The 21,865-nt window shown below is 40.0% G+C and overlaps 1 protein-coding gene across 1 annotated transcript in view; it reads left to right on the forward strand.

The window, feature by feature from the left end:
• Positions 1-21,865, forward strand: part of STK32A (serine/threonine kinase 32A) — a 113,816-nt gene that overhangs the window by 44,248 nt on the left and 47,703 nt on the right. The window contains exon 4 of the mRNA XM_007449588.1: positions 15,556-15,729. Coding sequence (XP_007449650.1) covers positions 15,556-15,729 — 174 coding nt within the window. The remainder of the gene's footprint in view (positions 1-15,555; positions 15,730-21,865) is intronic.

The following is a 21,865-nucleotide window of genomic DNA, read 5'->3' on the forward strand; positions in this document are numbered from 1 at the left end:
ATATATATAATATACCTATACTTATCAAATATCTGTATCTATTCCTAGCTCTAGCCATTGAAAAGACCTAGTAACAATGACAATCCAATTGCAGTAGACACTTCTATCGCTCAGTGTGGAGGAGGAAATATCTTTTCATATCAGAAAGTCATAAAGCTATCAAAACCTACTAAGGTCATGTCAAAAAAACACATGATCCAACTTGACTATGTTCCTACTGGCCAAAGAATGGACATCGATAGGGTGATAACCCATCAAACCCATGATTTCATTACGATTAAAAAAAAAACAAAACTTACTGATTGCTTTGGGAGGATTCTAGGAAACCAACAAATCATTTTGAAGAGTGATAATATTGACTTAAGCATTTGTTTTACGTTTCCTGTATGAACTGTACCTCAAAGTAACTAAATAATTGCTGAAAGCCAATTTCTCTTTATAAAAGTACTCCAGCCAAAATACAAAGGAGAAATGATAGAATTCAAATATTACAACCCATAAGAACTTTTTGGATCTAGGCATTCAGACGCCTTTTTGGATCGAGGCATTCACCATGAAAAGAAAGACCTACTGATTATCTACCTCCTGCTCAAAGTACACCCCACCACCTGTGAAGCAGTCCTGCCCGCCCCCCCTGCATCAAACCTGAATCTGAGCAAACCTTAAGATCTAACCAGCAATTTTCACAAAATACAGAGAGTTGTGAAACATGTAGAAAGACGAGCCAGAAATGCAAACAGCAAAATTCAGGCTGTGGAACGGCTACGGCAAAAATGATGTGCTTTCTTCAACAAAAAATTACTAGGAATAAAAGAAGAGTTGGTCAGGGAAGCTATAGAATAAAAAATATCTTAAAGGCATATAAACCAAGGACATAGTATGGACCTTGTTTGAATCCATTTAAAGGACCCAAATATTCTATAAAAGTTCCTTTTTAAAAGAAGACATTTAATCATATATTAAGGCATATATGTGAAATCTAGGAAAATGGTACAGATGAACCCGTTTGCAAAGCAGAAATAGAGACACAGATGTAGAGAACAAACGTATGGACACCAAGGGGGAAAAGCGGGGGTTTGGGGGGTGGGATGAACTGGGAGATTGGGATTGACATACATACACTAATATGTATAAAATAGATAACTAATAAGAACCTGCTGTATTAAAAATAAAATTCAAAAAAAATAACTAAAAAATAAAAGCAGACATTTATAGAACAATCAGGGAATTGTGAACATTGAGTATTTGGTGAAAACCAAGAGTGTAGGGGCTTCCCTGGTGGCACAGTAGTTGAGAGTCCGCCTGCCTATGCAGGGGACATGGGTTCGTGCCCCGGTCCGGGAAGATCCCACATGCCGCGGAGCGGCTGGGCCCGTGAGCCATGGCTGCTGAGCCTGCACGTCCAGAACCTGTGCTCTGCAACGGGAGAGGCCACAACAGTGAGAGGCCCGCGTACCGCAAAAAAAAAAACCTCGAGTGTAGGTAATTTATAGAGATTAGAAGCTGATTCATCTGTGTTAGTTCCTTTCCTGATGAGACAACATAGATCATTTTTTCTTTTTCTAATGGAAATATATTTGACATCTAACATTGTGCAGATTTAAAGTGTACAACATGTTAATCTGACACATTTATATATTGTAATGTGGTTGCCATTGTGATAATTAGCACCTTTGTTGAGTTATATAATGATCCCTTTTTTTTTAGTGGTTGGAATCACTAAATTCTAATTCTTAGCAAGTTTATTGATTATAATACAGTATTGTTGTCTATATTCACTATACTGTGTACTAGATCACTGGGATCTAGTACAAGGAGACAAAATATATTAGGTATATCAAAGTAGAAATATTTTTGTTGTATTTATTAGGCCTTTTAAATATAAAAATAAAATGATGTAATCTTACTGTTTAGATAACTGGTTATCTTATTTTCAAAAAAATTTTATGCATATACCAGCATACTTGTGTAATATGTTTCCTTCTGTGGTTGTGTTTATATATCCTTTTTTTACTGTATAGTTTTTATGTACACTAAGCATTCGTGTACTGTAATGCATATTATAGTCTAAACATTTTCTTTCCCTCACTTTATCTCATAATATCTTGAAAATCTTTTCATATGAGAATATATTTTTAAAAAGTTCCTGTATAATCAGTAACATGAATTTACCATAATTTATTCACATGTTCCCCTATTAATGGGCATGCAAATTGTTTTTGATTTTTTATGATGTACTGTGTATCCTTACAAGTACATCTTGGTGTGATTTTTCAAGTGCATCTATAGTGAAAGTTTCTAGCAGTGAAATTACAGGGTCAAACACCATGTGTTTTTTCAAGAGGTATTTCCAAATTGTCCTCAGAGGCACTTTTACCAAACTACCTTCCATCCAGAGCACATGAGAATGCCCAGTTCTCCAAGCTGTCACCGAGTGTGCCTCGCCTCAAGCCTTGATGGAAGTGTTCTCACTCTGACACACTGAGTAGGAGTCAAACACTCTTGTTTAGGTTGTAAATTCCCTCCTTCTAAATTTATAGCAGAGAGAATTTAGATTCTTGTCTCAGCTTGGTTCCCATGTTATCCTAGCCATGTACCTTTCTTTTACTTCAGTTTGTCATGCATGCTTTGGAAATTCAGTTCAAACACACACACACACACACACACACACACACACACACACACACACACAACAACTGGGCATAGTTATTTATAAACTGTTGAAATCTGACTTTTGCAAACCTTAGGTTTTCTGTATTGTCATGGCAAATTCGTTAGATGAAATGATACTAGTTTGGTTTTATTTTTTGTGAGTTTCACACTAGACACACTTTGGAAAATTACTACAGAGCTACAAGAATAGAAACATGATAGAGCAGTGCTCCAAAGAAAGACAATGGGACAGTGCACCCTAACCTCCTCTTTGCCCATTCCTCAGGGATCTCTTCTCACAAGGGCTAATGATTTTCCTAAACTGCAAAAAGCTTGCTGTGGGCACTCCCTGGTCAGAGTTTGAAAAACACAGATTAATTTTTCTACCATTTTACTGCATAGGACAACAATGTTTCTTAAAAACACTTCTGTGGAGATCCCTGGCTGAAGATCAGAAATGTCCCACCACTGGAATGAGACTACCCAAGAGGCATACAAATTGAATTTTGAGAGCTGAATTGAAGGGCACGTAAATAAGTATCCTACTCCCTGACAGGATTTTGTTATAAGCTTTAGATGCCTTTTTGTCGCATGAACTTTATTGGCTACTGTGCACACATGTATATTAACTGCGTGGGTTTAGGTGCAATCCCGCCTGCACAATTTCCTAACATGTGGTTCTTGAGCAAATATTTAATCTCTCTACACCATAATCTTTTCTTTTCCTCCTAATCACTGTCCTCTATTTTTTTTTGGGGGGGGGGGTACGCGGGCATCTCACTGTTGTGGCCTCTCTCGTTGCGGAGCACAGGCTCCGGACGCGCAAGCTCAGCGGCCATGGCTCACGGGCCAGCCGCTCCGCGGCACGTGGGATCCTCCCGGAACCAGGGCACGAAACCGTGTCCCCTGCATCGGCAGGAGGACTCCCAACCACTGCGCCACCAGGGAAGCCCTGTCCTCTTTTCTGCAACAATTTTATTGAGGTATATTTTACACATCATAAAATTCACCCATTTCAAGTGTTCAATTCAGTGATGCTAAGTAATTTTACTGAGTGGTGCAAGTCGCCATAAATCAATTTTAGAAACTTTTACCCTGCTAGTAAGATCCTTTGTGCCCATTTAGTTAAGTCCCATTCCAAGCCTGAGCCCCAGGCAACTAATAATCTACTTTCTGTATCTATAAATTTGCCTTTTCTGACAATTTCATATAAATGGAATTATAAATATGTAATCTCTTGTGTCTCCTTTCGTGTAGCATAATGTTTGTGGGGTTCATCCATTATGTAGTCTGTGCTATTAATTTGTTCCTTTTTAGAGCTGAATAGTATGTCACTATATGGATGTACCACATTTTGTCTGTTCCTTCACCAGTTGATGGACATGTAGCTTGTCTCCAGTTTTGGGCAATAATGAATAATGCTGCAATGAACACTTGTATACAAGTCTTTGCATAGAAATGTGATTTTACTTCTCTTGGACAGATACCTAACAGTGGAATTGCTGGGTGATATGGTAATTTAATGTTTAACTTTTTGAGAGACTCACAAACTGTTTTCCAAAGTAACTGCACCATTTACATTTCCACCAGCAATGTATAAGGGTTACCTTTTCTCTACATCCTAGAGCTGACATTTGTTATTGTCTATTTTATTTATTACAGCCATTCAGATGAGCATGGCATTTGTGGTTTTAGTTTCCATTTCTCTAATGCCTAGTAATGTTAGGCATCTTTTCATGTGTATCTTCTTTAGTGAAACATCTGTTCATATCTTTGCCCACTTTTTTCTTGGGTTGTATTTTTTTTTTTTGCAGTACGTGGGCCTCTCACTGCTGTGGCCTCTCCCGTCGTGGAGCACAGGCTCCAGACACGCAGACTCAGTGGCCATGGCTCACGGGCCCAGCCGCTCCGCGGCATGTGGCATCCTCCCGGACCGGGGCACGAACCCACGTCCCCTGCATCGGCAGGCGGACTCTCAACCACTGCGCCACCAGGGAAGCCCCTGGGTTGTATTATTATTGAATTGTAGTAGTCCTCTGTAAATTCTGGGTATAATCCTTTTATCTGTTACATATTTGGCAAATATTCTCTCCTAGTCTGTTGCTTGCCTTGTCATTTTCTTAATGGCGTCTTTTGAAGTGCAACAATTTTGAATTTAGATAAACTCTAACTTATCAAGTTTTTAATAGACCTTGCTTTTAGTACTGTATCTAGGAAAGTTTTGCCTAATCCAAGGTCTCAAAGATTTTATCCTGTGTTTTACTCTAAAAGTTTTGTTGTTTTTGCACTTACATCTATGATCCATTTGAGTCATTTTTATGTATGGTGTGGAGGTCTAAGTTCATCACTTTTGGATGTGAATATCTAATTGACCCAGCACCATTTGTTAAACCGATTATCTTTTCCTGGCATCTTAGTCAAAAATAAATTGACTATAAATATAAAGATATATTTCTGAACTCTGAGTTCTGTTCCATTGACCTATACCTCTACGTTATGCCAGTACCACACTGTGTTGATAACTACAGCTTTATAATACATTTAGAAATTGGGAAGTGAAAGTCCTCTGATTTTTTTCTTCTTCAACATCATTTTGGCTATTCTAGGTGTTTTGCATTTCCTTATAAATTTAAGAGATGCATGTCAGTTCATACAAAAACAAAAAGCCTGCTGGGAATTCGATAGGAATTGCACTGACTCTATAGATATTTTGGGGCATAATTGACACCTTAACAATATTTGAGTCTTTCAATTTATGAACATGGAATATTTCTCCAGTTATTTAGATCTTTAATTTCCCTGAACAGAGTTTTGTGATTTTTTTGTGTATATCTTGCTCTTCTTTGCTAAATTTTAATATTCTTAAGCATTTTATTATTTTTGAACTTTTCTGAACACAATTGTATTCTTAACTTTATTTCCATTTTGTTCATTGCTTATATAGAAAAATACAATTGGTTTTTGTATACTGATCTTGTATCCTGAAACCTTGCTACCTTGATTATTAGTTCTAATAGTATTTTGTAGTTCCCTTATGATTTTCTATATGCAGAATCATGTTGTCTGTAATTAAAGGAAGTTTCGTTTCTTCCTTTCCAATATGCCATTCTTCCTTCCTTCCTTCCTCTCTCCCTCGCTCCCTTCCTCCTTCCCTTTCTTCCTTTCACTGGCTAGAATCACCAGTACTGTATTGAAAAGAAGTGAGGGGAGGTATTCTTGCCTTGTTTCTGATCTTAGAGAGGGAAGTATTCAACCTTTGGGTTTTATTGCAGATACCCTTAATCAAATTGAGGAAGCTCCCTTCCATTTCAAATTTGTTAAGAGTTTTGATCACGGATGAGTGCTATATTTTGTCAAATGCTTTTCCAGTGTCTATTGAGATGATCATAACGTTTTGTCCATTATTCTATTAATATGATATATTATATTCATTGATTTTCAGATATTAATCCCACTTGGTCATGGTGTATAACTTTTTAAGTATGTTGATGGATTTGGTTTGCTATTTTTTCTGATGACTAAACCTGAATTTCCACCATTAGTAAAAATGAGGATAAAGATATTACTTACCGAGAGAATCACTGGACACCACACATGGCAGAGAAGCTAATATGAAGAGCACCAGAATCACAACTAACTGCTGAACAATCATTGACTGGAAGACACTGGAACTCACCAAAAAAGATACCCCACATCCAAAGACAAAGGAGAAGCCACAATAAGATGGCAGGAGGGGCGCAATCACAAAAAAATAAAATCCCATAACTGCTGGGTGGGTGACTCACAAACTGGAGAACACTTATACCACACAAGTCCACCCACTGGAGTGAAGGTTCTGAGCCCCACATCAGGCTTCCCAACCTGGGGGGTCCAGCAACGGGATGAATTCCTAGAGAATCAGACTTTGACAGCTAGTGGGATTTGACTGTAGGACTTCGACAGGACTGGGGAAAGCAGAGACTCCACTTTTGGAGGGCACATACAAAGTAGTGTGCACATCGGGACCCAGGGGAAGGAGCAGTGACCCCAGGGGAGACTGAACCAGACCTATCTGCAGGGTCTCCTGCAGAGGCGGGGGGCAGCTGTGGCTCACCATGGGGACAAGGACACTGGCAGCAGAAGTTCTTGGAAGTACTCCTTGGCGTGAGCCCTCCCAGAGGCCACCATTAGCCCCACCAAAGAGCCTGTAGGCTTCAGTGCTGGGTCGCCTCAGGCAAAACAACCAACAGGGAGGGAACTCAGTCCCACACATCAGCTGAGCTCTGCCCACCAGAGCAACACCGGCTCTACCCACCACCAGTCCCTCCCATCAGGAAGCTTGGACAAGCCGCTTAGGTAGCCTCATCACCAGAGGGCAGAGAGCAGAAGCAAGAAGAACTACAATCCTGCAGCCTGTGGAACGAAAACCACATTCACAGAAAGATAGATAACATGAAAAGGCAGAGGACTATGTACCAGATGAAGGAACAAGATAAAACCCCAGAAAAACAACTAAATGAAGTGGAGATAGGCAACCTTCCAGAAAAAGAATTCAGAATAATGATAGTGAAGATGATCCAGGACCTCGGAAAAAGAATGGAGGCAAAGATTGAGAAGATGCAAGAAATGTTTAACAAAGACCTAGAAGAATGAAAGAACAAACAGATGAACAATACAATAACTGAAAGGAAAAATACACTAGAAGGAATTAGTAGCAGAATAACTGAGGCAGAAGAATGGATAAGTGACGTGGAAGTCAGAATGGTGGAATTCACTGCCACAGAACAGAATAAAGAAAAAAGAATGAAAAGAAATGAAGAAAGCCTAAGAGACCTCTGGGACAACATTAAATGCACAAACATTCGCATTATAGGCATCTCAGAAGAAGAGAGAGAGAAAGGACCTGAGAAAATATTTGAAGAGATTATAGTTGAAAACTTCCCTAACATGGAAATAGCCACCCAAGTCCAGGAAGCGCAGTGAGTACAAGACAGGATAAACCTGAGGAGAAACATGCCACACCACATAGTAATCAAATTGACAAAAATTAAAGACAAAGAAAAATTATTAAAAGCAACAAGGTTAAAATGACAAATGACATACAAGGGAACTCCCATACGGTTAACAGCTGATTTCTCAGCAGAAACTCTACAAGCCAGAAGGGAGTGGCATGATATACTTAAAGTGATGAAAGGGAAGAAACTACAACCAAGATTACTCTACCCGGCAAGGATCTCATTCAGATTCAATGGAGAAATCAAAAGCTTTACAGACAAGCAAAAGCTAAGAGAATTCAGCACCACCAAACCAGCTCTACAACAAATGCTAAAGGAACTTCTCTAAGTGGGAAACACAGGAGAAGAAAAGGAACTATGAAAACAAACCCCAAACAATTAAGAAAATAGTAATAGGAACATACATATAAATAATTACCTTAAATGTGAATGGATTAAAAGCTCGAACCAAAGGACGCAGGCTCGCTGAATGGATACAAAAATGAGACCCATATATATGCTGTCTACAAGAGACCTACTTCAGACCTAGGGACACATACAGATTGAAAATGAGTGTGAAAATGACTATACTACCCAAAGCAATCTACAGATTGAATGCAATCCCTATCAAATTACCAATGGCATTTTTTACAGAACTAGAAACAAACATCTTAAAATTTCTCTGGAGACAAAAAAGACCCCAAATAGAAAAATCAATCTTGAGAAAGAAAAACAGAGCTGGAGGAATCAGACTCCCTGACTTCAGACTATACTACAAAGCTACAGTAATCAACACAATATGGTACTGGCACAAAAACAGAAATACAGATCAATTGAACAGGATAGAAAGCCCAAAGATAAACCCATGCACCTATGGTCAACTAATCTATGACAAAGGAGGCAAGGATATACAATGGAGAAAAAAATCTCTTCAATAAGTGGTGCTGGGAAAACTGGACAGCTACATGTAAAAGAATGAAATTAGAACACTCCCTAACACCATACACAAAAATAAACTCAAACTGGATTGAAGACCTAAATGTAAGATCAGACACTATAAAACTCTTAGAGGAAAACATAGGCAGAACACCCTTTGACATAAATCACAGCAAGATCCTTTTTGACCCACCTCCTAGAGAAATGGAAATAAAACCAAAAATAAACAAATGGCACCTAATGAAACTTCAAAGCTTTTGCACAGCAAAGGAAACTATAAACAAGACCAAAAGACAACCCTCAGAATGGGAGAAAATATTTGCAAATGAAGCAACTGACAAAGGATTAATCTCCAAAATTTATAAGCAGCTCATGCAGCTCAATAACAAAACAACAAATAACCCAATCCAAAAATGGGCAGAAGACCTAAACAGACATTTCTCCAAAGCAGATATACAGGTTGCCAACAAACACATGAAAGGATGCTCAACATCACTAATTATTAGAGAAATGCAGATCAAAACTACAGTGAGCTATCACATCACACCAGTCAGAATGGACATCATCAAAAAATCTAGAAACAATAAATGCTGGAGAGGGTGTGGAGAAAAGGGAACCCTCTTGCAGTGTTGGTGGGAATGTAAACTGATACAGCCACTATGGAAAACGGTATGGAGGTTCCTTAAAAAACTAATAATAGAACTACCATACGACCCAGCAATCACACTACTGGGCATATACCCAGAGAGAACCATAATTCAAAAAGACACATGCACCCCAATGCTCATTGCAGCACTATTTACAATAGCCAAGACACGGAAACAATCTAAATGTCCATGGACAGACGAATGGATAAAGAAGATGTGGTATATATACACAGTGGAATACTGCTCAGCCATAAAAAGGAAAGAAATTGGGTCATTTGTAGAGATGTGGATGGACCTAGAGATGGTCATACAGAGTGAAGTAAGTCAGAAAGAGAAAAACAAATGTCATATATTAACGCACATATGTGGAACCTAGAAAAATGGTACAGATGAACTGGTTTTCAGGGCAGAAATAGAGACACAGATGTAGAGAACAAACGCATGGACACCAAGGGGGGAAAGCGGGGGTGGGGTTGGTGGTGGTGTGATGAATTGGGAGATTGGGATTGACATGTATACACTGATGTGTGTAAAATAGATTACTAATAAGAAACTGCTGTATAAAAAAATAAATGAAATTTTTAAAAAAAGATATTACTTACCTCACAGGTTTATAGTAACAATCAAATGCAATAATATACATAAAGTACCTAGCATAGTAAGAGCTAGGTACTCTCATAGTAAGAGCTCAGTTAATGGTAATCATGTTGATTATACCACTGACAATAAATATATTCATAAAAGGGACCCCTCCCATACTGTTGGTAGGCATGTAAATTGGTGCAGCCACCATGGGAAACAGTATGGAGGTTCCTTGAAAAACTAAAAATAGAGTTACCATATGATCCAGCAATCCCACCTCTGGGCATATATCCAGAAAAGACAAAAGCTCTAATTTGAAAAGATACATACACCCCAATGTTCACAGTGGCACTATTTACAACAGCCAAGACATGGAAGCAACCTAAGTGTCCATCAACAGATGAATGGATAAAGAAGTTGTGATATATATTTACATATACAATGAAATATTACTCAGCCATAAAAACAAATGAAATAATGCCATTTGCAGCAACATGGTTGGATCTAGAGATTATCATACTAAATGAAGTAAGTCAGAGAAAGACAAATATAGTATCACTTATATGTGGAATCTAAAAAATAGCACAAATGAACTTATTTACAAAACAGAAACAGACTCACAGACATAGAAATCAAACTTATGGTCACCAAAGGGGAAGGGGCGAGTACAGAAATTGTGAGTACAGAATTAACAGATGCACAACTACCATATATAAAATAGATAAACAACAAGGATTTACTATACAGCACAGGGACCTATATTTGATATCTTATAATAAACTATAATGGAAAAGAATTAAAAAAATAGATATACATATGTATGTATAACTGAATCACTTTGCTGTACACCTGAAACTAACACAATATTGTAAATCAACTATAAATCAATCAGTATCTTCATATAATTACCTCATATAAAATAATAGGAAACAATTGCATAAAACAAGTTAATCTGCTTAATACCAGAGTTATATTACATTCATGGGTGGAAGAAGAAAGGTAATTATAATAGCTATCTTCCAAGTACTTCCATGTACTCTTTTAAGCACTTTATGTGTATTAACTACACTTGATCTTCCCAACAGCCCTATGAGGTATATACTACTATAGATGGGCATGTTGAGGGCTTATATAACTTGTTCCATCCAGTTTTAAAGATGTTAAAGGGCAGAGCTGGGATTTAAACACAAGCAGTCTGTCCCCAGGGCCAAGTTCCTTACCACCATGCTATGAGCCATGCTTTGCGCTAATTACCTTACCCACATTATACCTAATTTGCTCTTTGCCACATGGTACATAAAATCATTTCCAATGTACAAATATCCTCTCAGAGTTTCAGTTTCCTTTAAGGGACTTGCTCCAAATTCACATGTGATATTTAAACGCAGGCCTGCCTAAAGCCTATGCATTTTCCATTAGTATTTTCCTTAAATATGTTTTTAAACAGATTCCATCTTTGATGGATCAATGTCTTTTTCTACAAAAGCTGAGAGCTTTAAAAAGCAATATCTAATAATATTTGTCCTGCATTGCCTATGCTTTGCTAGATGGAGACATCAGAACTGACAGACATCAGAAATGGTAAAGTCTGAATGAGGATTTGATACAATAGTTCTGGAATAAGCAGCAGGTTGCCCTAGTGTCATGGTTTTCAAGCTTTTTTAATCTTCAACCCACGGGAAGAAATCTATTTTTCATCGCAACCCAGTAGATATACTCACAGAGACACACATTATATTCACAGAAACAATGTTTGGCCTTATACGTTAATAGCATTTAGTTTATTTTATTCAGTCTATTTTGTTTCTTCCAAAAAAGTGCTTGTTAGGACCAACCAAACTGATTTCACAACCATTAGTGCGTTATGAGCCACAATTTGAAAAACCCTCCATTGGAAAATACTTTAGATCTCTTCCAGTGCCCCAATTCAGATTTATTTCAAAGTGGCCTGCATGAGACAGCTTCAAGAAGGTGAGTGACTGATTTGGTAGCCATGCTAATTTCTAAAAATAGAACCTAACAAATGTATATCAGACCCACCCAAACCTGAGGTTTTTTTGCTTGTTTGTTTGTTTGTTTGTTTGGCGTTACGCGGGCCTCTCACTGTTGTGGCCTCTCCCGTTGCGGAGCACAGGCTCCGGACACGCAGGCTCAGCAGCCATGGCTCACGGGCCCAGCCGCTCTGTGGCATGTGGGATCTTCCCAGACCGGGGCACAAACCCGTGGTCCCCTGCATCGGCAGGCAGACTCTCAACCACTGCGGCACCAGGGAAGCCCCAAACCTGAGTTTTAATCTTGCTTTTCTCTTTCCTTATTTTAGTTCATTCATGAATTTGTTACTTTTTCTACAACTGTTTATAGAGTCTACATTTCAGGAAGCATACAGGGACGGAGGAATGAAGGATGAGTAAAAACAGGCATGCTTCCTGATGGCAGAGTGGGAATGAAAGCTGTTAATCCAAAAGCATGCAGGAAAATATTTTCAAATTATGATAAGTTGAGCGAACAAGAATATGGCACTGTGTATTACAGGGAGACAAGGTTTGATATGGAGTGTTAGAAATGTCTCTGTGAGAAGTGTCCTTTGGGCTGAGACTGAAAGAGGAAGAGACAATAACCAGGTAGTGGACAGCATTGTGCGTGCAGGCAAGGTCATACCATATCACAGTCTTCTAAAGCTGGAGGGGGCATGAACTGCTCGTTGAGCAATGGAAGGAAAAGATCTTCAAAATAAGTCTGGAAAAGTAAACAGGGCCAGACCACACAGGGTCCTGCGGACCATGGAAAGAGCTGAAGGGGTTTTATGGGGCTGGATAACATAAAAGTCACACTGTAAAAAGAAAACCATGGTGTGTAGAATGGATTGGAGAGGTTCAACATTACACAGAGAGAGCTGTGTATAGTCTATGGCAATATGATGGAGTAGGGTGGAGTAGGGTGGTGGTCCTTTGTTACTTATCTCTGCTCTTACTGAGCAGACTTTACAATGCATTTCACATGCAGTGGGACCAGATTTACTAATTTTGGAGCTGTCAACTAACAAATAAGCCATGATATAGCATTTTTAAAAAGTAATGGAAATGCATCATTGAGTCTATGGGATAAATGGCCAAGGTATAGGGAAGCTCTTTCACTTTTAGGTTTAAAAAAATCAGGTTATTATATGAACCTTCATATCCTAGTTATTACCAAACTGTGTTGTGCCCACATATTTTACTGGATATAGTCCTGGAAATTAAAATCTTATCTTCTCGCCCTCTGAGAGTCTAGGATCTGTGATAGAGGGCTTCAGGTCTGATGTGCAGAAGGTGAAAAAGGATTTTTAACAGCCAACGGGCTCCATGATTAAATAAATTTAAAATCATACTGGCCAAGGGAAGCGTGTTGCCTCTTGCCTGGGCCGCTTCTTCTCTGACTAATAATCCTCCGTGTGGCCAGACACTGTCGTTAACTTGACACAACTGGCACCTTTATCGGTTTGTTCTTAGAATAAAAATCGCTGAGCCCAAGTCGCAATAAAAATGTTCGTTCACTTAGGGTGAATTTAATAATACCCTTGTCCCCCACTTTGAGTTAAATAGAGTAATGGGAGATGAGTCCTCTTCTCTGTCGCCGGGTTTGGGACCTCCGCCTGCCTCCAGTGGGAAGCTGAATGCAGCCAATCACTGCTCTCTGTGCGAACCCAGTCTGCCTGGGCTGTATCCATTGGCATCGAGTTACGTTCATGGTCAGCATTCTCTTCTCCCTGCTTTTGGTACCCAGTTCTCAGCCACCTCATTTGCCAGCTATCCCAACAAGACAACTGCTCACATCCCATGAGCCATCATCGTTTGTTATATTAGCTAAGGGCAGCCTAAGTGCAATAGATCCCGGGCAGGGTGACGTATAACTAGCACATTATTACTTCCTGAAAGACCTGTAAAACACAACGGATATAACGTGTAGTGGTGCAGCTGCGAGGATTCTGAACCAAATAGCCCAGGTTCAGGAACCTATCCTGGTGCCCATTAAACCTATGGCAGAGATGCCCAGCCAGTCCTTGCAAAGAGGTGAACAATAACACTTCCTAAAAGACAATACCAAGGATGCGCTGCCCACATTTTTACAAGCCCTTCCCGTGTTTCTGTCTAAATTCCCCCTAAGGGCTTAATTTCTGACATCTTGTGTGTGAATCCGTCCTCAGTGGTAAACAGAATTTTATTTACTGAACAAGTAAACACCGAGGACCTAGTCTTCATTAGAATGTTACTGCCTCAGATTAATGCTTCATTGAATTTCTCTTTTTTCTTTTGTTTGCAAGTCCTCTCCTCTAGCACAACGATCTCTCTAAAGAAGAAAGTGTACTCAGTACAGTTCTCCCATCATTGAGATTCTATGTTTGTTTCCTAAGCAAAGAACTTGTCACTAGGAATTCGTTTGCATCCTGGGCACTGCTTTGCAGACTCTTAATTCTGTGATTCAAATAAAACTTGAAAATACGATCTCAGTGACATGATGTCAAAAGAAACATGTCGAAATAGTGCTGATACAGAGAGCTTTTTGTGACTAGACATCATGTCTGTGCTCTGAGGAAAACAAAACGAGTCATAGCAGTTGGAATGCATTTTTACAGAAGACTCTTTGCAGACAGCAGAGGCCAGTTCTGCTGGCCTGTGTCTCCCTTCCTCTTCCTGACCCTCCAGCCCCATGCTCCTTCAAGTGTGAAGTCCCCGTCTGATCGTACGTCCTGCTTAAACCTCTTCACCGTCTTTCCAACGTGTACAGACTCGTGAACAAGCTCCTGTCATGGGATCTGCCCTCTATCTTTCTCTCCAGGCTCAAGCTTCCCCGTAACACCTGTCGTTCCAACAAACCCAAACTATTTTCCTTTCCCCCCTCACGCAGTGTTCTTTCCCATGTCTGTGCTTAATTTGTGCTGTCTTCCTCTCTCAGATCTTACTTTTGGACCTGGAGACCCCTTCACCTCTACCATTTATTGGGTGTTTTACCTCATGCAAATTACTTAAGCTTCACTGGGCCTTGATTTCCTCATTTGTAAAATGGGAGCATAAGAGCAGCATTGTGGGGTTAATGACACCACATTTGTGGAGTGCTTTAGAGTCTGCCCCAGAGATGTTGGCTTTATTTTGTAGTTATTATTATTGTCACCATCCTTCAAAATTTAACTCAGTTTTTTCCTCTGCTGAGAAGATTTCCCTTCCCTCCTTATCCCAGAGACTGAGTGAATTACTGCCCTGTACTGTGCACTTACTTCTTTATTGCCCTTTTTATATCTTTTTCTTATCATTTATGTGGTTCATGATTTGTTATAATGTTGCTGGGCAATGAAGTTGTTAGTGTGGAAAAATAAGCATGAGGTGCTTCAAGGAGGGCTTGTAACTCATATTTTATGGACCTCCTGCAACAGTGTGTTCAGGATATGATCGTTAATAATAGGTGAATAAATGGGGTGTTCTTTATTTCCTGGGCTTTATAGCTTTGTAGACCTCCAGTTAATGGGTTCTTACTATATGCCAGGAATGACATTAAATATTATACTCATCATATTTAGTCTTCACTATGATCAAATATGGAAGATCTTCTTATCATTCCCATTTTACACATGTGGAAACTGAGGGCCTGGAGTGAGTAATAGACCAGTACTCCCAAAGCCTGAACCCTTAGCTTAGGAAAGTTCTGCTCTGATCTGTAAGGTGTCCTTGGCCTCTGGACCTCTTTAGTGCGTAAATATATTTAACCCACTTACATTTCTAATTCCCCTCCAGGTACTCCTTCCAAGATGAGGAAGACATGTTCATGGTGGTGGACCTCCTACTGGGCGGGGACCTGCGTTATCACCTGCAGCAGAATGTCCACTTCCAGGAAGACACTGTGAAGCTCTTCATCTGTGAGCTGGCCATGGCCCTGGACTACCTGCAGAGCCAGCGCATCATTCACAGGTGAGTCAAGTCCAAGGGGACAGCCTTGGTCTGAATGCACATGAGGGAATGCACAGCCTGAAGCATTCAACAGGTCCTTGTTGAACGTGACATCTAATTCTTAGTTAATTCTTACGACATCCCTGGAGGTAGGTGTACTGTCCCCATTTTTCAGATTAAAAAAGAACGAAAACTGAGCACATTGAGCTTAGTCTGCCCAAGGTCACAGTTTGTAAACAACAAGACCAGAATTAGTGAGTGTTGGTGCTGCTTATAACTAAGCCTAGACAAAGAGAAGAAAAGGTGACGTACAGGAACTTAATAAATATAAATGAATTAATCGAAAGAGAAATGGAGGAAGTGCATGAAGGGAAAGAAATAGAATGGGTAGGAAGAAAAATTCTTTGGGGAGAAAATTTGAGTCCTAACATCTGCCTGTCATCTACCCTATTGTGAGGGCATGCTGCAGACAGAAGTCAGCAAAAGCAACGTATCTCCTTCACTTGGGGCATTTGTGTTAAAGACAAACAAATAAGACAAGTAGCTATAAACCCAAACAGACAACAGAGAGAAAAGGATAATGTTTTATGTTTATATAGGAGTTTGTAGTTTTTAATGGCAATTTCCTATATAATATCTCACTTGATCTCTGTAATAAGTGATAAGTGAGCTGAGCAGGTATAGTTAGACCAGTATTAAATATGAGATTTTGTGACTTGGAGGCATTAAAGTATCATCTAGGTTACTTATAAGAAGTTTGAACCTAATCACCATCAAAGCAGCTACTATTTACCTGGCTTTCTATATGCCAGGTACTGCTAGGTACTTTCATATATTATCCTGTTAAATTCTCAAAACTCAAAGAGGACTCCACATTTCATTACAGTATTCCCATTATACAGATGAGAAAAGTGTGGCTCAAAGGTTTGCCAAGGAGAGACCCTGACAATTGGCATTGCTGGGATTCAAACCTATATCTCTCCGATCCTAAAGTCAGAGCTCTGTCTACTATACTACCTTGCATTAATTACACATATGAAATATACACATTAATTAATTATACATTGTTAAATGAACAACCAACATGTGACTCTGCCACTGTCATCTCTAATCCTTGAAGAATCTGCTGAGTTTTTAAGTTTAATTATGTCTCATTTACTGAAAATTTGTCTAGATAAAATTTTTGCCCACCACTAGTTGACATTTATCTAGAATTTATCAGGACTAGTACAGGGCCTGTGGTTGAAGATGTAACATCGTAATTTATAGATTCTCCATGCAAGCACTGTGGACCAATCCTTTTTTTTTTCTCTCTCTCTTTTTGGCCTTAGCGCTTACATAATTATTATTTAATTTTCTATCTTTGGAAGGGCCCATTTGTATTGGAAACGTGCTCTTCAGGCAATGGATAAATGGAAAGCAGACCAGTTAACCATGTATGATCTCAGAAGTAAATTTACACACCTGGTGTTTTTGTCAATAACTGGGAATCCTGTTGACAAGCGATCTTTCTCCCATACTGCCTTGCTGCTACCTCCCGCCTAGTTCTTTCCGAGGAGAAACTTTTCATATTTGTAGGCTATAGAGTCCCTGTCAGGGTCTTCATGCTCACTCATCCTCCCCCAAATTGCCAACCCACAGTCTGTCTGGGGTGCTGACATTGCAGATCTCAGGCAGAAGCCAGGGACTGTGAAAAGCCAACATCACCAGAGGCCACCTTGTAACTTTCTCCCTTCTCTGAATCTGAGTTCAGTGGCTTCTTTCTCGGAGCTTCATTTCCTCAGTCATCACAAGTCAAGATGCTCTGACCATTTCTGCCATGTGCTTAGAACCATGTCCCAAGAAGAATACAGGAGAAAAACGAAACAGAAAACTTGATACAATTTTCACCCCCAAGGAACATAACCATACCAAATAGCATTGTTTTCTGTCCTTGTCTCCCTCACTCTCTTTTGCTCCTATCATGGTTTTGCCACTTGAATAAGAAACCAAGGACTAAGTTTCTGCTCCTTGCCCTTTACACACTCACAATTACTACTTAGTGCCCGACTTCAGAGGGCCTCTTTGTACTGAAATGTCTCCTCCTCATGGCAGATGAATGAAAGGCAAACACCATGACATTATGAATGCTGGGTTAAAATGAGATAGCATCCTAGGACAGGAATAAAGGCGCAGATGTAGAGAATGGACTTGAGGACACGGGGAGGGGGAAGGGTAAGCTGGGACGAAGTGAGAGAGAGGCATGGACATATATACACTACCAAATGTAAAACAGATAGCTAGTGGGAAGCAGCCGCATAGCACAGGGAGATCAGCTCGGGGCTTTGTGACCACCTAGAGGGGTGGGATAGGGAGGGTGGGAGGGAGACGCAAGAGGGAGGGGATATGGGGATATATGTATACGTATAGCTGATTCATTTTGTTATACAGCAGAAACTAACATAACATTGTAAAGCAATTATACTCCAACAAAGATGTTAAAAAAAGACAAAAAACAATCCAGATGTATTTCTACTGCCCATATGTCCTACCTTGCCTCCCCATGCGTTATATTTTATAGTCAATCGTAGCATTTTGTACCTCTCCTGAGGAGTTGTGATGTTTTGGGTATGTAATTACCTAATGTCTGTGTGCTGTGCTAAATTGTAAACTCCATGAGTTGGGGCCATGCGTGTTGTGCTTCTCACTGTGTGACCAGTGTGTGACAAAAATCTGAAGGAATGAACACTGCCCGAGCCACACAGAGGACAGATTGACTAAAAGCCCAGCTTTACAGATAACAAAGACGAAATTAAACTAGAAGGCATTAAAGCCATAAATTTCAGAGCTACCTTGGTCTTCACATTGGGTAATCATGTAATTTATCATCCAAACCAGGGTACTCCTGAGAATGAAAGGAGTTGTGTTAATAATTATGCTGGGACAACAGGCAAAACTCCTAAGTGTTTCGGAAAAATCAGAACATATATCACCCTCATTAGGTATACAGCAGACTAACATAACATTGTAAAGCAATTATACTCCAACAAAGATGTTAAAAAAAGACAAAAAACAATCCAGATGTATTTCTACTGCCCATATGTCCTACCTTGCCTCCCCATGCGTTATATTTTATAGTCAATCGTAGCATTTTGTACCTCTCCTGAGGAGTTGTGATGTTTTGGGTATGTAATTACCTAATGTCTGTGTGCTGTGCTAAATTGTAAACTCCATGAGTTGGGGCCATGCGTGTTGTGCTTCTCACTGTGTGACCAGTGTGTGACAAAAATCTGAAGGAATGAACACTGCCCGAGCCACACAGAGGACAGATTGACTAAAAGCCCAGCTTTACAGATAACAAAGACGAAATTAAACTAGAAGGCATTAAAGCCATAAATTTCAGAGCTACCTTGGTCTTCACATTGGGTAATCATGTAATTTATCATCCAAACCAGGGTACTCCTGAGAATGAAAGGAGTTGTGTTAATAATTATGCTGGGACAACAGGCAAAACTCCTAAGTGTTTCGGAAAAATCAGAACATATATCACCCTCATTAGGGCTTTTCAAGACAGTCATGCCCAAATAGGCATTTTAATTGTGAGGGAGCTCTAATAACCAGGACTTTCTGCCTTCAGACTACTAGATATCAATGTGAAGTGATTTCCATTTGAAGTGGTATCAAATGGCTTAAAAGACATGTATACCGTGAAGTAAGCAGTGTCCCTTCGTCTACAGCATTTAGAGGATAATAGTGGCGGCACTCTGAAGCCAGCTTCAGGGCTCCTGGGGCAGAGTTAAAAGCGTGAAGAGCAACATAGAAGAAGAGATAGAGGCTTCTGAGTACTGTAATTCTCTTTCTAAATCTCTTTCTTCAAAAGAATCTGAAGAATTCATGCTGTATTTGATGGAATCTATGATAACACAACATCTTTCAGCTACTTAGAGGATTGGATTTAAGACACAACCTGAGTTCCAAGGTATTAAAATGTGAATAAAAAAAAAGGACAAAATACAGATTTCCCAGGCGAGGAAAGATCATCTGCATAAAAGTGCAGATATAAAATATGTGACTTCCAGGGCTTTCCTGGTGGCGCAGTGGTTGAGAGTCCGCCTGCCGATGCAGGGGACACGGGTTCGTGACCCGGTCCGGGAAGATCCCACATGCCGCGGAGCGGCTGGGCCCGCGAACCATGGCCGCTGAGCCTGCGCATCCGGAGCCTGCGCTCCGCAACGGGAGAGGCCACAACAGTGAGGCCCGCGTACCGCAAAAAAAAAAAAAAAAAAAAAAAAAAAAAAACCATTTGAGTGGATGTTTGGTTTTCCATCTTTCTAAGAATTATCTCACTCTGATGAAGTTATAACTGACTGCTTTCTAAATTCCTACAGGAATAAGATAAAAATCTAATTAGGCCATTGGTATCAATGATGGCAGTGCAACAGAGTGAGCTGCAAAATTTCATCTCCATCTCCAACTGATTACAGATACGCTGAAGTAGGAATAAAAGAAAATTCATGATTGTCAAAAAAAGAATAGGATGCTCTTTTTATTAATCGCCTTTGTCTTCTCTGCTATAATCACAGAAACCGTGAACTAACACCCAGTCCATCTCAGAGCCTCCATAAAATACACAAAGGAATTAGTTTTCGCACGTCCCCTCTTGGACTGAAGCAGCTGCTTGCCAGGTGTTTATATCATTCTTCTAGAAATCAGCATTTTGATGGTGAAGAAAAAAATTTAGGGATACACTTCTTTCATAAATATTCATTCAAGAACTGTTTCTTGAGTATCTGTTTGCCAGACAATGTTCTCGGTGCTGACTTCAATGCTGAAAGGATGGACAACTTCCCCGTCATCCAGAGTTGATAATTTAGCATGAAAGGGAGTCAAGTAAACAATTCAACACTCGTACCAGAAAGGTGTTTAAATTCTGTGGCATTTACTACAAAGGAAATAAGCAGTTATGTGTGTATCCTGGGCCACCCATACATGTCACTCACACTCAGTGCATCTTCACAGTGGTCTTTATCCTACTTTTAGTGGTAGGCCCTGGCTCACAATATTCCTTATAAGAAGTGGTCTCTCCCTCCTAAACTGAGGCCCTACTCCTCACTCCTGTTCTAATCTCTAATCTAATCTCTAGTCTAATCCAGAGCAGTTGCTAAATACATCAGTGACTGAACAAATGAATGAGGACAGAATATACATGTGCTCCTTGGGTGGACGTGGAAGGTAAAGGTTGCTGTGGATAAAGTTGTCTTCGGCATCTTTTTAATTTATTCCCACTGTGTGTCTACAGTGTGTGGGGCTCCACGCTGCCTTTCCTCCATGCTGTGTTAATTGTTATGCCATGTAACAAAACCACCACAGATGTAGTGACTTAAAATAACACACATTGATTATCTCACAGTTTTTTTTTTTTTACATCTTTATTGGAGTATAGTTGCTTTACAACGGTGTGTTAGTTTCTGCTTTATAACAAAGTGAATCAGTTATACATATACATATGTTCCCGTATCTCTTCCCTCTTGCGTCTCCCTCCCTCCCACCCTCCCTATCCCACCTCACAGTTTCTTTGGGCCAGGAGTCTGGGCACATCTTAGCTGGGTTCTCAGAAACGCTGTAATCAAGGTGTTGGCCAGAACTGGGTTCTCTTCTGGAGGCTGGACTGGGCAAGGGTCCACTTCCAAGTTCAGTAGGGATGTTGGCAGAATTCATTGCCTCATGACTATAGGACTCTGCTTGTTTCCTCAAACTCAGTGAGGAGACCAAGACTCCAGAGTGAGTCTGCTAGCAAGACAGGGTATATATCATTGAATAAAATTATGTTAACACAATCACTCACAAAGAAGAGCGACCTCCCATCACCCTTGCTGTATAATGTCTGTGAGAAGCAAATCATACAATCAGCCCACACTCAAGGGCTGAGGATGATACAAGACATGAACAGCAGGAGGTGGGGTACATGGGGGGCACCATAAAGTCTGTCTACCATACTTCCTCTAAACAAGTTTTCCTATGCCTGACTCCAACATCAATATCCTCTATGACCATAAACATAACCCTGAACATCCTTGTCAAGGAAGCAATGAGGTGGTTTGGCCAGATGAACAGGAATGTTCTTTCATACCTAAGAGTCTAGGGTGATTCCCCTCAGCCCTGATAGGATGACGCTCTT

The sequence above is a fragment of the Lipotes vexillifer genome, unplaced genomic scaffold, assembly GCF_000442215.2.
Source record: "Lipotes vexillifer unplaced genomic scaffold, Lipotes_vexillifer_v1.1 scaffold1559, whole genome shotgun sequence".
In the NCBI taxonomy this organism is placed as follows: domain Eukaryota; kingdom Metazoa; phylum Chordata; class Mammalia; order Artiodactyla; family Lipotidae; genus Lipotes; species Lipotes vexillifer.